General features: G+C 30.8%; 2 protein-coding genes across 6 annotated transcripts; one reads left to right on the plus strand and one right to left on the minus strand.

Moving 5' to 3' along the window:
* The first annotated feature begins 6669 nt into the window (after positions 1-6669).
* On the plus strand, positions 6670-10964 carry LOC106765919 (phosphatidylinositol/phosphatidylcholine transfer protein SFH12). Of its 2 annotated transcripts, XM_022782694.1 has the most exons (14): positions 6670-6724; positions 6942-7155; positions 7529-7628; positions 7769-8035; positions 8224-8301; positions 8404-8505; positions 8588-8637; positions 8800-8899; positions 9023-9097; positions 9245-9307; positions 9815-9917; positions 10082-10461; positions 10598-10675; positions 10754-10964. In XM_022782694.1, the coding sequence occupies exons 1-14, from the start codon at positions 6697-6699 to the stop codon at positions 10763-10765; spliced, it is 1650 nt and encodes a 549-aa protein (XP_022638415.1). In that variant the 5' UTR covers positions 6670-6696; the 3' UTR covers positions 10766-10964. The 2 variants fall into 2 exon arrangements, with proteins under 2 accessions (XP_022638415.1, XP_022638414.1); XM_022782693.1 differs by having other exon boundaries at positions 10598-10964.
* Positions 10965-11244: 280 nt separating this feature from the next.
* LOC111241943 (transcription factor bHLH111-like) lies at positions 11245-14623 on the minus strand. 4 transcript variants are annotated; one of them, XM_022782696.1, is made up of 8 exons: positions 14484-14623; positions 14217-14363; positions 13172-13814; positions 12691-12807; positions 12531-12599; positions 12338-12403; positions 11800-11853; positions 11245-11632 (listed from the first exon to the last, which is right to left on the minus strand). In XM_022782696.1, exons 2-8 carry the CDS (start codon positions 14348-14350, stop codon positions 11531-11533), a joined length of 1185 nt encoding a protein of 394 aa, XP_022638417.1. In that variant the 5' UTR covers positions 14351-14363; positions 14484-14623; the 3' UTR covers positions 11245-11530. The 4 variants fall into 4 exon arrangements, with proteins under 4 accessions (XP_022638417.1, XP_022638416.1, XP_022638418.1 ...); XM_022782695.1 differs by having other exon boundaries at positions 11246-11632; positions 14217-14623; XM_022782697.1 differs by having other exon boundaries at positions 11249-11632; positions 12531-12596; positions 14217-14623.
* Positions 14624-17598: the final 2975 nt, after the last annotated feature.

The following is a 17598-nucleotide window of genomic DNA, read 5'->3' on the forward strand; positions in this document are numbered from 1 at the left end:
TCAAATCCACTCTCAATTACCCACAAATCTACTCAAAAAAACAACAACAAAATTACCCTCAAATCAACTCAAATCATTCCCCCCAAATCATCTCCCCCAAATCCCTTCATAAGAACAAAGCATTAAAGTTGTGTTTTTTTAATTTTTTATGTAATGTGGTTGAGTTAATACTTGTTTATAGAATTAGTTGAGAGTGGTAGTCCACTATGTCTGAGGGTGTTGAGGTCGTGGTCTCATTTTAAATTGGTCTTTTAATGTGTTAGTGGTATATGAAATGTAATATCTTTGATATTTTTTAACACTAATGTACTAACTAAAAAATGTTTTTACGTAAATTAACAAACTCATATATATATATATATATATATTATAGTTGAGATGTACGAGTCAATTTTCGAAGTGATATTTCATTATGGTAGAAAATTTATGAATAATAGGTCATTAAAATATGTTAGGGAAATCAATATTTTGTTATGTGACTCAGACAACATAATTTTTAATGATATACCTGTCAACTGTCCTCATTCATGGAAAATGACTTATAATTATGATGTTTTGGCATCAATTGAAAGGGTCTGCCTAGAAGACTGAAAAAGAAAAGAAGACTAGAGCCTTGGAAGCTAAAGAAGGATAAAACACAACTAAGACAATGTGAAACACGTAAAGGATGTGAGATGTACAGACAACTTGGCCATAAAAATAATATATATATATATATATATATATATATATATATATATATATATATATATATATATATATATATTCCCACAAGCTCCTCAAATAAAAGACCAAACAAGCCCAACAACTACACTGTTAGCAAACACACCTCCTATAGACCTTGAAGAAACTTAACCAACTTCAACAAACCCAACAATATCATTTGAAGGAAGTCAAATTACTACATGTCAATTTCAATAGACCCAACAAACTTAGCTAACTGTAAGACCCATCGTTAGAGAAGGACCAAGTTTGGAAGGCATATAAAACTTTATTTATGTACATTTTGCAGCTGCCATATGTATTTGAAACTTCATTATGTATTTCGGCCTATTATGGAAGACATATAATCTGGAACTTCAATATGTATTATGTCTTTTGAAGAACAATGCTTTCTATGAATGTATTTAGAATTAATATCACGTGTATTTGCAATAGAATTTAACTTTTATGCTTATTTGTATATTGCTGAAACTTCTCATTCATTTAATAAGATCACATTACAAAGGCATACAACCAAGTACATTACACTTACTACAACCCACAAAGTATATAACTTTCTAATGACAACACATGTCACTTTTACAACATTTTATGAAATTTTAAACAACATACCAACAATGATTATGTTAATCAAACTCACAAAACATGTCATCCCTATTAACAACTTAACCCATTTTTTAGAAGCCATAAGAAAATTTTCTAGATTATAGATCTTTCTCCTTTGTTTAGCAATAGTAACATCCCTTTAATCTTGGTTATCTTCATTGCACCATTTGAAATAATCGCACCCTTTAAAATAATCATTTCCACTCCGTTATTCAAAACATCCAACAACAACAAAAATTTTATTAACATGAAACACTCGTTAATAAGAAAAATATATACGTTGAATGAAAATTAAAATCATTAATCAAATCTTGTAACTACCTCAAAATCCTTTTCCACCATTTTTAACTTTTAGCCACTCTCAAACTGCAACCTCCCCACAATGGTAAATTAGTGTGCGAGACATTATACAATTCATTAACCATTATTCATTTACAACCACACTTCATCAACCAATTGCGAAGGAGAATAAGAAAATGGAGACCCCAAACCACTCATTAGGGAAAACTTCAATCTTCTCCATTAAAAGGAAAAAACTTTACATGTAAACAACTCAATTTCCACTGTATAATTAAATTTTTGACACATATATATGTTAACTCATTGGCAAGTGTACCAAATCGTTCAAGTAATAAAACCGATAAGACCAGATATCGTTTTCCCAAGAGACTCGTAATACTAGAAAATTGTGTGATTAATAACTCATATAGACTCAAGAACAATTCATCATTTAAGAATATGTGCAAGAAGATAAATTCACAAATAATTACAAGGTTGGACTTTGGTATTGAAGGCACTTAGAAATGGAAAAGACTAGAAATGGTATGAAATGACAATGTTAAGGTTAGTTTTCACCAATTTACTCTTGTGTATACTCACTTTCATCTCCTCTCCATCAATTTACTAAATTCAATCCACTAAAACACTCTAGACCTAATCCCTTAGGTGAAAGAGCCTAGGTTTTCCTTATCAAACTCCAATCCCTTGGAAAATCTAACAAGTAAAACCCACATTAAGAACTAGGATCTAAGTCAACATGTGAATCATCTTCCATCCCTGGAATCAGTGAACCACAAGGACTCTTGTTTCAGTTCTAGGTTCCATCTTACATCCCCATAACCCATGAAGCCCCAAAATCAAGTCATGAACGTCTCCATTACATGCAAGCTTTAAGATTGGAAACAAGAATACTAGTAATAGATAGAAAAGGCATATATAAATACGAATCAATCAATCATTACACAAGAGTTCATAGGCTACATCTAACCCTAACAAGATGAATTTGGTTCTCCACTTCCATGGAGAACCCTAGAGCTTACAAACATGGAAGATGGAAGAAGAAGGAGACCCAAAGGAAGAGGAGGAGATGTTTCCATGGAGAAATCGCGCCTCCAAAGAACCAAAAACCCCAAATGCTTCTAAACAACTTGAATAAATAGGCATTTTGACAAATCAGCAGCGTCACCACTGAGCGGTGCATTCCTGGCGCTCAGCGCCAGCCTTTGTGGCAGCTCTCTGTAACTCTAGCGCTCAGCGCTGGCTTCCTACAGCTCAGTGCCAGTGCAACTACCAAAACTTTTACCTTTTTGATGATCTTCTTGCTTCTCTAGGTCACTGAGACTCTTCAATGTAATGAAGGATCTTCTTAACATCAAAATGGATCAAAAACAGGAGATTAAAGTATTATTTATGTAATGTAACTCAAAATATAGATAAACACTAAAACTATATAAAAAAGAGGATTTCAGCAAGTAATAAACTAAAGGGTGTTAATTTTGTCTCTAAAATGAAGCTCAGATAATGGTAAGAATTACCATTATCAATACATTATCCTTTGCCACATCACCACACTCTTAATATCGTTTCTAGAAATATGAGAAGAGTAATTAAGTTAAAAATATATGGAGATTTATTCATTTGCTAAAAATTTTCATCAGGGTTAAATAAACTTATAAACCAACTAAAGTGGCTATACAACTATATTTCTTCTAAAAAATTATTTATATATTTACTTGGTAGTTCGGCAGCTAACTTCTAATTTTGTTAATATTTCAAAATATTTTTTATCCTCAAAATCAAGAAATAGAATTATTCATGACTAATTATTTATATTGTTATTCAATACATTTTTCAAAACTATATTACATAGAATTAAGGATAGTAACGAGTTTGATCAGATAAGATACAAATAGTGTGTAATCATTATCTAACTTGTATTAAAAAAAATTTCTCATTATCTATTGGGTACTGTTTATAAAGTAAGTACCTTTTTTAAATGTGTGGGTATCCACGAATGCATATAAGTATTTTAAAGAAATTATTTTAGAAGTTTTTAAAATTAAATTCAAATAAAATTATAACAAAAAAATATAAATTCAAAGGACAACCAAATAAAAGTTATATACTTAAAACATACATTCAAATATAAATAATTTAAAAAATAATTATTATAAATATTACAATTTAAAACTTATGTTTTCTTCATCAATATTTTCAATTTGACCATTTAATTTTTAAAATAAATAACACACAAGCACAAAGTCATGAACAAGTGACATAACAATGCTAATAAAATTAGAATAAAATATTAAAAAAAAAACTACTAACATCGTTAATTATTTCTTCAAATATTATATTAAGCTTCATAGTCTATCTTATAATTTAATGGTTCTCATTATTTTACAATTTGATGTTTTACAAAATTTTTCATCATAGCATTTTTTCTTACAAGAACACTTCAACCTACACTTATATTTAAATTTTGACTTCAAGAAAGTAAGTTGTTACCATTCATGTTTATTTAGTACTCTCTTATCAAATTCTTACAAATAATCTTAATTTTTTCAATATCACAAACTATAAAAAATCTTAATTTATTGACTATCATTATCTGTCAGAAACTATAAAAATTCATCGATAATTATTATTTTTTAATAGTTTATCGACAAACTAAAATTTGTCAATAAAAATGTTGTCGATGACATTCACCGCCCTCATTAGTTACTGATGGATATATCCGTCAATAATTATTGATAATGAAATATATCAATAATTAATAATAAATTTTTTATCAATAAATTAAATATATATTACTGGTGGATTTATTAATAGATTTTGTTAGTAAATAAAATATATTATCAAGAAATTTATAGATTGTTTTTTTGTCGATAATAAATTCATCAGTAAAATTTATAAATAAAATTAATTGATAATTAAAATTTTGAAATTTATTAATAATTCAAATTTATTGTTGAATTTATTCTCATTAACAAAATTTTATCTAATTTTAAAAATTTTTGTACCAACAATTAGATCTTAACTCATAATTAAGAAGAAAATAATTTAACAAGTCAATTTAACACTATACATATAAAAATTACTCCATTGATGATATCCCAAGACTTATCTTCCCAACATAAAATTTAAATTTACCGAGGTTTTCATGTGATTAAATTAATTTACATAAAAATTTAAATTTAAACTAACTTGAGAAATAACGAAGAAAATTATTAGTGATATATCTCTATAAAAAAAAATTAAATTTGCTAAACATTATGCTTAAAATTATAGGAAACATTTAGTACATTGTTTTTTTCACATAATTACTATTGTTATTATTAGGAATTACTAAAATTTATTTAGTATATTATAATTTAAAAAAAATATTTATATAAGTTTCGTAGGAATTAAAGAGTATCATAAATTTTCATCCATTTTTTTAATTATTATCACGTGAAATGATTTAACGAGAGTAATATTCTATTTTACTACAAGAAAAATAATTTAACGTGGAAAGAAACATATTTTCACCATGTCATTGAAACAATTTTGTTAGAAACTTTAAAAGAAATTTCAGAAATCAAATATAAAAAAACTCTAATGAAACTAAAAAACCCTCTTTTACCAAACGTCCCCTAATTAATCAAAACCAGAATATTTAAAATATTTTTTTTAAAACATAATATTTAATATTAGTAGAGTCTTTCATGGTGGTTTTTTTTTATAAAATAAACCTTTTAAAATATTAAATTATTACTAATGAATTACAAAATTGATATATTAGAACAAGAATAATTAATATTAACATCGTCTACTACTTTACCGCGAAATAACCTCACTGTGGTTCCCCCTTCATTGATCTGATAATTTTTCTAAATGAATTAAATTTTAAATGTTTAATTTAGTAAATATGTTCTTACAATATTTTAGGTTTAACTGCTTAAATTCAATTAAATATTTTATGTTGATAATGTTATGATTAGAAAACTAGAGTATCGCAACCTCTAAAATTATTTCCCTTGTGCTACACCTATTATTTCACTTGTCATATATCACAAAACAAAAATAAGTAACCTTTTTTTATATATTTGTATCCATATACGACTTTTTTTACAGTTGCTTATAATCAATCACTTAATAATTATATCATCCACGTAGCAGAAAATTTAAACACAATTAAAAAATATAAATTTATTAAAAACTTAATTAAAACTTCTTAAATTTGTCTTAAAATATAATTAAGCTTAATTATTATAACTTATTGGTATCTTTACAAAAATTGACTAGTTAGAGTTTAACTATTTATTCATGAAACTCTAATATGGTAAAACTTATACAAGTTTATAATGAAATGATATTGTTTCTAATAATAATATCATAATATATTTTTACATTCGTTTAACAAAAAAAAAAGAATATTATTTTTTCAGACAATAAATCTTTTTATACAATAATTATAAGAGATAAATTTTCTTTTGATTTATTTAATGTTACAATATATATATATATATAATTTAAATAATATTTTGTGTAATTGTTGATACTAAAATGAAGAGGCATTTTAGAGTGACAGATAGGAGAAAGAGAAAGTTAGCATGGAAGAGATGAATGGAATAGCCTTAAGTTTCGTCCAAACTCCTTCTTCCATCTCTGACTGTGTCTTCTCTTCTCCATTTAGAAAATGGAGAATTTGTCAATGGCCAATCATGGAAGCCTCGCTGTCTCTGAAACAAAAACCTATTTTCAGTCTTCTTTTCTCTTCTTATAACTTCTCCCTCTTTCCTTTCATGTCGTCCCCATCGCTTCCATTAGGTCATTCTTTTTCATCTTCTTTTCTTCTTTCTCTTACTCTTCACTTTCCTTTCTTATTTCACTTAAGGAATAATGATGAAAAATACCCTTCAAAACAAAAGGGTCGTGTGTTTTCCATCGCATGCACGTTGCTGTGCTGTTAATTGTTTTGTTGTTGGTGTTTAATGGGTTTTCCATGCATGCAGGGCATTTGGGAGTGCAACGTTATTTCTGGTATCGTATGACGAGCAAGTAATTCTCCTGAATCCCTGCACAAGCTAAACACGAAGCCGAACCATGTCTGGACCGCTATCTCCAAAGACATGTCAGTTTCATCTCCATCATTCTTTCTTTCTGTCCACCTTTTTTTTAATTAGATTGCAGACAGAACTTAAATCTAAATCCTTTGTAAATTTTTAGAATGGTAGAGTTTCTGTTGATAATTCGAGTAATAAATATTTCAATACAAGTTTATGAACATATGTTGTTGATGTAAAATTAATTCCAATTCTAAGCCAATTCTTGTTGATGTGGCATTGCAGCTCTTGAAAAGGGTGATCGTGTTGGTTCATTGAAGAAGAAATTGAGGAATTCCTTGACAAGGAGTAGGAGAAGAAGCACCAGCAAGGTCATGTCGATTGAAATCGAGGATATCCGCGATGCTGAAGAATCCAAAGCTGTTGATGAGTTCCGACAGGCTCTTCTCTTGGACGAGCTCCTCCCAGATAAGCACGATGATTATCACATGATGCTCAGGTCACCTTAATTTTCTTGCTTAACTCTTATTCTTGAGCAAAGTTTTGATATAGTTTGCTTTCATTCCACAAGGTTTGGCCATGTATATTTCAGAATGGTGAATACTAACAGCAATGCTATTCTGATATTAAAATCTGCATTGATTAGTCCATTCTAATTAACTATTTTTTTCGTTCAAACTTGCATTCATGGGTTCTATTCCGACAAATAATTGTTGTAAAGTAAACGTATAAACTCAGATATGTTATTGTTAACATCTTGGTAACTTTAGGAACCAATTTGCATATGCAGAGATTTTCAGAGAGTAAAGAAATAGAGAAGCATTTTTTAACTCATTTGGTTTGACAGTTTTCCTGCATTATTTTTTGAACAGGTTCCTTAAGGCCAGGAAATTTGACCTTGAGAAATCTAAGCAAATGTGGTCTGACATGCTTCAATGGAGGAAGGAATTTGGTGCTGACACCATCACCGAGGTATTTGCTTTTGAACAATGATATCTGTGAGACTTCAGGGGATTTGTTACTAGTTTCATATATACTTTACCCTTTTTTTTTCCCAGTTGTTTATAGTTTTCTCCTTCTGCTCACTCATTTTTGTGCCTTTTATACTTTAGGACTTTGAATTCAAGGAACTCGATGAAGTGTTGCAATATTATCCTCATGGGCATCATGGAGTCGATAAAGATGGGCGACCAGTATACATCGAGAGATTGGGCCAAGTCGATGCCACCAAGTTGATGCAAGTCACAACCATGGAGCGATATATCAAATACCATGTCAAAGAGTTCGAGAGAACATTTGATTTGAAATTCGCAGCTTGCTCCATTGCTGCAAAGAAACACATCGATCAAAGTACAACCATCCTTGATGTGCAAGGAGTGGTACGTGTAGCAAATAGTTTACGTATAAGCCAATCGAATTTTAAAGTTAAAAACGTCATGGCAAATTAAACTTACCATCTTCATTCACTTCACACTTTCAAATGAACCTTGATATATATGAAAAAGAGAAAAAGAAACGTGAAAAATACTAGAAGATGATGGAAACTTGCTATGTTTTAATGTCACAGGGCCTTAAGAACTTTAACAAGCATGCCAGGGACCTGATCACATGCCTTCAGAAGATTGACGGAGACAACTATCCTGAAGTACGTTTTCCTTATAATTTGCTTAAATTTACATAAATTTTAGTTGCAAAATATTGTAGATTACTGAGTTGTAATATCATAAAATTGGTGCCTTCATTGCAGACCTTGAACCGCATGTTCATCATCAATGCAGGTTCTGGATTCAGAATGTTGTGGGGCACTGTTAAATCCTTCCTTGACCCAAAGACCACATCAAAAATCCATGTGAGAACAAACACCTTACCTTAAATATCTGCCCGTTTCTGAATATAATAAGATTTTATCTGATTGAGCTAAAACTTATCAGGTTCTTGGCAACAAGTACCAAAGCAAATTGCTTGAAATAATTGATGAGAGGTGAGTTCATAATAGCGGATATTTCAACATTGTAGTATCATGATTTTCCTTGTGTGGCTACTATTTTCCGTTCTTTTTCTGCTCCACAGCTGTTATTTAGTATTCAAATGCGTTTATCACCTTGGGCTTAATCTTTATAATGTAATGGTTTTGCTTTGGCAGTGAGTTGCCAGAGTTTTTGGGAGGCAAATGCACTTGTGCCGATCATGGAGGCTGCATGCGCTCTGACAAGGGCCCTTGGAAGGATGAAGAAATAATCAGGGTGGAGTTGCATTTCCTTTTCCGCCCTCTTTTTATGCTTTCATCCGATTAACAATTTTCGTTCCATCATGCATTTGCAAGTTTATGTGATTAATATATATCTATGTAATATACTTACTTGCAGATGGTTCAAAATGGTGAGCACAAATGTTCAAGGAAATGTGAGGCTCCAGTCATGGAAGACAAGACAATTTCTGAGGTGAGACAGCCATAGCTTTCATTTGACATTTCCATTGATACTGTACACACAGTTTTCTCTATTGAACCAATTGTTGATTTTTTTTTTGTAACCCTTGATTCCTTTTGTTATTGATTAACATCCAAACTAATCAATAAGCTTGTTTAGGAACACGAGATTATCAAGCCGGAAGCAAATCTCACCCCACAATTGTCTTCTGTCTTTGCTGAGGTATGCTATCATAACATCTTTCATAACAACCACCCTTGATCCAGTTAACAATGGAAATCGGCAAATCAGTGTCACTTCCTTACCACAAAACATATCTAGTGGGGTTAATGCACAGGGAAAAGTTACTCATATTAAATTGGATAATTATACTATGATGTTGTGAAGTAAAATTTGGTATCTCCATGTGGACAGTGCACAAGGGAGAATGAGACCTTCAAAATGGATGATTGTTGAAATGAATATCTTTAGAGTATCTTGTAGGTACAAAGTGGTGGAAGAAGGCTTTTTTAAGTATATGTATACTGGTTAACTATGTAAACAACTTGAGTCACCCTGTCTTGTGTAATTATATACATATATATGCATTATTTGCCCATAAAAAGAATAAGGGGACACGATTGTTTTACAGAAGATTAACAATTCTGTAAGTGTTTGCTTGAAAAAATAAATAAAAGTGGCCCTTGTTTCCTTAACTTTTAAGTACTAAACCTTGTCAAAATATACCAGGCTGCTCCTTCCAAGAGTTACCAATACGAGGACTTTGTCCCCGCAGCTGAAAAAACTGCTTGGAAGAAGGTAGAAGACAACGACCGATATGCAGTAACGAAAGGTAGAACTGAAATTTCTTTGTTTGGCTCTATTTTATAGTAATGCATATTTCTAATGACAGGGACTTGTTATGTGGTGTCTATGACAAAAGGGTTATTCTTGTATATATGTACTGAAGGCAACTTCTGAAGTGAAGAATTAATGTGTTTTGTGGAACTGATGCAGCTGATTCATACGCCATGGATTCTTTCAATATTCACGAGAGAGTGAACTCACAAATTTTCACTGGTGTGATGGCCTTCGTGATGGGCATAGTGACAATGGTGAGGATGACCAGAAACATGCCGAAGAAGCTCACAGACGCCAACTTCTACTCCAACTTCGGTGGTGAATACAAGGGGCAGGCCAATAACGACCAAATGACCGTCCCTGCAATCTCTGCTCAAGAGTTCATGACTGTGATGAAGCGCATGGCTGAGTTGGAAGAGAAAATGAGCAACATGAACAACCTCGCCATCTGCATGCCACCTGAGAAGGAGGAAATGCTCAATGCTGCTATCACCCGAGCAGATGCATTGGAGCAAGAACTCATGGCAACCAAAAAGGTAAACAGATCAATAACTCATTATTTATTTCAAAACCTAATATCCAATAAGCCACATGCATGATCTTTGCATTCACATTGCTGCACAACGTTTTATAAAATGTTGACATCAAAAAAATAATGTCTCGGCTCGTTAGGCTTTGGAGGAGTCTCTTTCTAAGCAAGAGGAGCTTGCGGCTTACGTTGAGAAGAAGAAGAAGAAGAAGAAGTTGTTGGTACGTACACGACAACTACATACCCATGTTTAACGTAGTTATTTGTTTATCCAAGTTGTTGTTTGTTTCTTTTTGCAGTTCGTTTGGTAAATTTAACTGGGGTTTCGTTCTCGACACTTGGCTTTCCGAAGACTTCCCAAATGCCATTTTATTACTATATTCATAAAATGTTCAAATTTTGAACACTTAAACCGAAGCATGTTTGCTAGCACTCAAGGATTGGACTTTCTCTCAATGTATATAATTAACAAATCTGAGTAATGACACAAATTCATTTAGATTTTGTCTACATCTATTATATATTTGGTTTTATTCTTTTTATCTCTCTTTTCTTATTATTACATCAAATATATAGGCATGTTCGTTAAGCTTTTTTCATCAAATAATTACTTTAAAAATAAAAAGAAAAATCACCTTGTTATGTTCTATTACAGTTTTTCTTTAACAAAATCAGAAGCTTAAAATACTAAACTTCATTAGAGGCTATGGAAGAACTTCTCATCAAATTAGTTATTTGAAAGACTTATATTTTATGTGAAAAGTATAAAAATGAAAAACGGAAATCATTATTAAAAGCTATTTTTACAAAAAATGCAGTGACTTGAATTTGAGTGTAAACTAATTACAGCTACCATATATAGCTGACAATTATTTTTCCTATTTGCTTAAAGCACAGAAATAACATGAATTGAGTCTTTTTTTTTTTTTCTTTTTCCTTTAATTTTCAATGCTCTATACATGTTACGTTGCAACTTTGTCATTGCTCAGAAACTAAAACAAGCACACAATAAAGCCTCTTTGATTAAAATTTTGGGTTATCTCTGGTATCTGCTACTAATAATAGTATGAAAATGACTAAACACAACGATGAATAAACGATGCGTAAGAAAGGGGTACAAGACACAAGCCTCTGCTTCTTAGGTCTGCCTTCACTTCTTTATCTACTTTATTTGTACTCTGTAAACCCACAAAACAATAAATAATCAATATCACTTTATAATATAATCTAATATTTAAAATAATCATATTTATATTCTTTAAGACTACTCTTAACCTAGGAGTCAAATTGTGAACAGAAGTATCAAGAAAGTTACGAAGCTAATTAAAGTATCTGCATTTCTTACCAGCTGCACCATTCTATTGCTTTGCGTGGATTTCATGTAAGGAATGCTCAAAGTCTGTAGTGAACAAAGAGAATATGAGTATGAAAGAAATATATAAACGTGATTTCTTAATTTATTTATTTTCCCTTATTTCTATTAATTAGTTAAATCCTTTAATTAAGTAGCCCTAGGTTCCACATACACATTTATGTGTAACATTACTTTTTATGTTTCTAGTTTATTTTATTTTAAAAATTTAAGCTTCACTTCAGTAACTAATATATAAACTTCTAATTATAAAAGTCTAAAATTTTAATTAGTAGATATGCCTGAAACACCTAAAGTGTTGCACTCAATTATCTCTTCCATATATATATAAAGACCTCTATTTATAATATATATATATATATATATATATATATATATATATATATATATAATGTGTATCCTTACCTTACAAGAATATAAAGACCTCTATTTATAGTTATACTCACAGCACAATGTTATAATTATTTTGTTCAATAAAGAACGATTGATCTAATAGTGTCTGAATATCCACCTGGATTTGTTGGTGAAGGAAATGGATGTAGCCAATGGCTTCACTTAACACAGAGGCTGTACTGGTCTGCAAATTGAAGAACATATTCTATTTAGAGTGTCTAATTAAAAGTAAAAAAACCAATAATATATATAGATATGCACACACACATTATGTATCATCAGACTCTAATTAAAGATCAGAAATTATTTACCTTCCCGAAAGGTGCTACTAATCTTTGAAGAGTTTGAATCCTATCCCCCAATTTTTCCTTTCTTATCTGCTTTAAAATCAGTCCACACATGGTTTTACTTTAACGTGAAAGTGACACACAAATCATCTTTAAATAAGTGTTCATCATAAAAAGATATTACCTTCAGGGGAGGGCATGATGATGGCCTTGACCTCTTAGCTTTGGCCTCTGATTCTTTTGGTAGAGAGCAACTACTAGGCCTTTTTGTCGTTGCAACTTCAGTTACAAATGATGAAATCTGAAACATACTTGAAAAACTTAACTAACCCAATTGAATAGAATCAACGAAAAGACAAGTATTTTGTTTATAGGAATGTAAAAACGAAATTCATGTTCCAAATATTGCTCAAATTTACTAATTATTTTTAGCCATTAATTGCTATGCTTAAAGAAATACCATGACACCTGATTTAAACAGTATGAAATTCAAACACACACGATCAATGATTACTATTACTGCTTAACTTTCGCAAAAATCAAAATTGGCGAATAAACATAAGAAAAAGTTGTGTATAAATGTTAAAGCACAAGAAAAGTTTAGCTCGTAGTATTTGTATGCATTGCACGTGAGAAGAGTTGTAGAAAAAGCATAGTATACTCACTTTTGAGCTATTTGATGGACTATTTTCGCGGCCATGCATGTCGCTGTGGCACAAAGCTATGTTCTCGTTTAGACCAAAAGCATCATAGCAAGGTTGGATTTCACAACTCTCACTGTAACTTGTATGCAGATCAAACATTTTAGGATTTAAACCCAAAGAACATGAAACCAAAGAAGAGGTCATATCTAGGGTTGGTAAATTCGAAATTAAGCTAGCATCTCCAAAGTTGTTATATCTCTTGCTTATGGTCTTTCCATCAATAGGTTTCTCATTATGAAAGACATTCTCCGAAGGAAAAAACTCTACACCAGTTACACCAAGACTAGATAAGAAACTAGGAGGATATCGTGGTTCATGAATTGGGATTAGTGAACACGATTCCTCCATAGCCTTCATGGAGGTGTTCATCATTTCACCTTTGATTCTTGCTGCAAAGAGATCACTAACCGGCTGTTGAGCAAGGCTTTTTCCATAGTGGAAACCCAAGGCTTGCCTTGTTGAAATTCTAAGTGAGTCAGTCATGGCGTGCTTGTGCTGTACTTCTCTAGAATTTGTAAAGCTCTCAGTTAGAAAGCCACTGTTACAACCATTGCTGCAAACAAACTCACACGTAGATATAAGCCAATGGGTGCATGTTATATCACTGTTTCAAAGATGAAAAAACTAAAAAGGAATCAAAGAAGAGCGGTAGAATAATCATGAAATGATAAAATGTGAAATCAAGATCGGTAGTATTATTTGAAAGCATCACTACAGCTAGCAGACTATAATAATTAAAAGATTTGTAGTGGAGAGTTCTGTGCAAACTGGTGTACATGCTTTTCTACTATATATGTCCATATCTTCTCCATAAGTAGTTAGTTTCTGTTGAACCACAAACCCAAGAAGCAATACAAAAAGCCAGCTAATATTTAATTAAGAGGGTTTCAAACATGATAACACCTGGTTCGAAGAATTCATAGTAATTTCACCTGAGACAATGATTATTATATAAAGGGATATTAGAGAGTGAGTTCATATGTTGAAGGAGTGTGAAGGAACTTACTATATGCTGCTTGGGATCCATGATTGATGAGTGGTGATGGAAGGTTTAGGGTCAGGTGGTGGGGTTGCTGAAGCTATAGAGTGAGCAGATTCTTCTTGAAGCTGATGCTGAAGATGGAAACTAGCAAACTCCATGATTACTTAAAACCTTGAAGATCCCCAAACAAAAGAGATGGAGCTAATTAGCTAGGTAGGGAATCGAGTTTGAGAGACCTTTAACTTTTTACAATGTAACAAGATGGGATATATTGATATATATATTTGATACCATGCACAAGTTGAAGCCCTTTTTCCTTGTTTTGCTCTCTTCCCTGGTTAAGTGATATTTTTGAGATGACTATGGTCACTCCAAAGAATTCTAGTTATAGAGGGAAATTCCCAAAGCAACTGCATAGAGCTTTGAAAAAGGGTCCTGAAAGAAGGTTATGGTGGTAGACAGCAAGGTTATTATATATACTGGTCCTCTTGGATCAGCAAGTTGACTGTGTTTATGCTTTTAGGATAGACACAGACATGACACCTTCGGGGAATATGCATGAATATAAGTAAATTCTTTGTAAAGCTCAGCTAGTGGTATGGACCTTTTTCCTCGGTAAAAGGTTAGTGGACCTTTTGTTTTGCTTACAATAATATAGAGTATTCAAAAACAATACTATTTAATTTTGGTTAAGATCGAATGTGACTCATGCGCCAAACTGTGATTGAGTTAATTATTTGAACCATATCTCTGTTGGGGAAATTGTACTTGTATTCTCAAACCCATCATTATTCATTTGGTTTAATAATTTAAGACAGATCTTACTTAGGGAAGTTGTAGTTGTATTTGGTCAATCGTTTTCTCAGACTCCGTAGTTTTTCTGATGGCCAAGGGTTATCAGTTTTTCTTTTTGGTACATTACTTTATCTTAGGTTTCGGGTAAGGTTGAAAAAGTTATTCAATTTCGGTAATATTTAACCTAATTAAATTGCACCAATCTAATCAAATTTGGATTAGATCTCGGTTTAGGTTTTCGAGTCACATAAATTTAAATTTGTAACTTTTCACAGAAATAGTTTCATAAATGAAAAATAAAAGGCTTAAAAGGTTTAAATAAAATGAACTTTTCAGGTTAAAAACATTACTTTATTTTTTAAAAGGTGCTTTCTTATGTAGGAATCTTTTCAGAAACTAGCTTGATTCTCTTGTGAAACTCTCTCCAAAATGTTTCTTTCATTGGGATGATTAAAAAAACACTAACATCGAAATAGTAATAAGATAAAATGTATAATCACAATTTTCTTTCCGTGTGCATTTTATTAAGATTAAATATATATTTTAGTCCTCATATTTGTTCTTTGTTCTCAATTAGATCCTCATGTTTTTTTTTTCCCAATTGCATACTAATATTTGTAAATTTGAGGCAATTAAGCTTTCTCCGTTATTTTTTTGTCCCAATTGCATCTTAATATTTGTAAATTTGAGACAATTAAACCCTCTCAATTGGCCTAGGACGTTAGTTCCAGTTAACGGAGAGGACTTAATTGTCTCAAATTTACAAATATTAGGATACAATTGGGAAAAAAAAACATGAGGACCTAATTGAGAATGGAGAAGAAATAGGAGGACTAAATCATATATTTAACCTTTTATTAATTCGAAGGGAAGTGGGATGATGGGTTCCAATAATTTCGATTATAATTTTAAAAAGATGATATAAATAATTAAAAATTTTAATATTCATTTCTCAGTTTGAAAGGTCAGGGAAAATTTTTGTAAAATTTGACACCTGTGCACATAAAAATAGATAGGAGTGATTAGCAAATTTTATCTAACTGACTAAATTACTTATATCTCTTGTTGTGAAATAGTTAGAAAAAAGTAAAAAGATTAAAAGAAAAATAGTGAGATTAAAAAAGGCTACATGTAATCTGTTTTAAAATAGGTAAATTAAACCTCTCCTTTGTGATTCATTGTTTATACATCTTATTTGTTGCCATTTTCTTGTGTGTATCAACGTGTTATTTTCTTCTTCCCTCTATAAGTTATTCTACAAAAGATAAATAAAGTTTTTGCGCTTTTTTTTCTCTTTTTTACAATCAAGTAGATAAGATTTGAATTAATAATATTTGGTTCTAGTTCTTTAGAAATGATGTTATTTCTATCTAACCAAAATGATTATTGTTGCAAGCCATTGATGATAATATATTGTAGAAAATGTGTAACAATCTCTTTATACCAAAAACCTAAATGTGTAACCAATGACGAGTCAAATAAAGTTAGAAAAATTACACGAAGAAAATAGATTATTACTAGTTTCTTGTTCTTGTTTGCACAAAGAACATATACATTCCTATATATGTTGATATATGTATGTTTCTCAACATATCATCTTTCATTTGTGATATACTCCTTATCTTTCAAAATTGTCAATATAAGGAATTACTTTTATTCTGCTCTATTGTTGTAGGTGTCCCCTCTTAGTGGAAGATTTGACCTTGTATGCCTCATATGTGTCTCCTTTATACTTTTTTGTACTTTACCAAAGAACTAATTTGTAAGATCTTATGTATCTATTGTACCTTCCAATTAAACCACTTTCTTCTCCAACTAAGGTTTCTCATTTCTCTTACAATCTTTCCATCTTCGTTTTTGTGTGTGTGAAGATATACTAACATAAAAAAGGTTTTTCATTTAAGTTTTTTACATATGTTGAAGGTTCAATTTCATAACAGGAGATATTGTCTCTAAACACATCTATTGACGTTTATTGTATTTATAAGAGACATTAATTATATCTATTACAGGAACAACATACATTAATTTGTGAGTTTTTTTTTAGTTTTTTTTTTTAAAATATTTTTCCCCACTAAAACCATGGAAATAAACATTAAATGCAAGAATATACTACAAAAATTTCTCAAATTTTAGAAGTAGAATAGATATCTAAAATAAAAGTGTAATGTATAGAAAAATAGGTGAAAAATACTCAGAAAATACAAAACATATCTTAAACGATGAATGTTTTGAAATTTCAACAACTTCATCACTCCATTTCCAAAAACTTTCATTTTTGGAGTGTCTCGATCCAAGATTCGAAACAAAAGTTATGATTATTTGAAATTTACAAAATGAAGATTAAGCTAAAAAAAAGCAACATCTAAAACACACAATAATGATTACTAAATGAAACCAATCTTAATATGAAACAATAAGGGAGAATGAAAGTTTTAGTCAAAAACGAGCAATATAATGGTAAGATAAAGTAATGGATTAAAAAAGTTACTCCTACAAGTTTAATACTATCGCTACACTTTAGTGGGAGGTTATACACAAACTTTCAAGAAAAAGATAACGCTGACTTTTTTTTAAATTTCAAAAGACAAATTAATTTTTGTTGCGAGAT

Source organism: Vigna radiata, chromosome 7 (genome assembly GCF_000741045.1).
Source record: "Vigna radiata var. radiata cultivar VC1973A chromosome 7, Vradiata_ver6, whole genome shotgun sequence".
NCBI classification, from domain to species: domain Eukaryota; kingdom Viridiplantae; phylum Streptophyta; class Magnoliopsida; order Fabales; family Fabaceae; genus Vigna; species Vigna radiata.

Excerpts from the sequence above, each read along its gene's own strand:
- LOC106765919 (XM_022782693.1), top strand. The coding sequence starts at position 6,697 with ATGTCTGGACCGCTATCTCCAAAGACAT. Across the intron at positions 8,036-8,223 it reads TCCTTGATGTGCAAGGAGTG|GGCCTTAAGAACTTTAACAA; the intron begins GTACGTGTAGCA and ends TTAATGTCACAG. Across the intron at positions 9,918-10,081 it reads CCGATATGCAGTAACGAAAG|CTGATTCATACGCCATGGAT; the intron begins GTAGAACTGAAA and ends GAACTGATGCAG.
- LOC111241943 (XM_022782696.1), bottom strand. The coding sequence starts at position 14,350 with ATGGAGTTTGCTAGTTTCCATCTTCAGCATCAGCTTCAAGAAGAATCT. Across the intron at positions 13,815-14,216 it reads TGGATCCCAAGCAGCATATA|TGATATAACATGCACCCATT; the intron begins GTAAGTTCCTTC and ends TCTTTGAAACAG. Across the intron at positions 12,404-12,530 it reads TAGTAGCACCTTTCGGGAAG|ACCAGTACAGCCTCTGTGTT; the intron begins GTAAATAATTTC and ends TTCAATTTGCAG.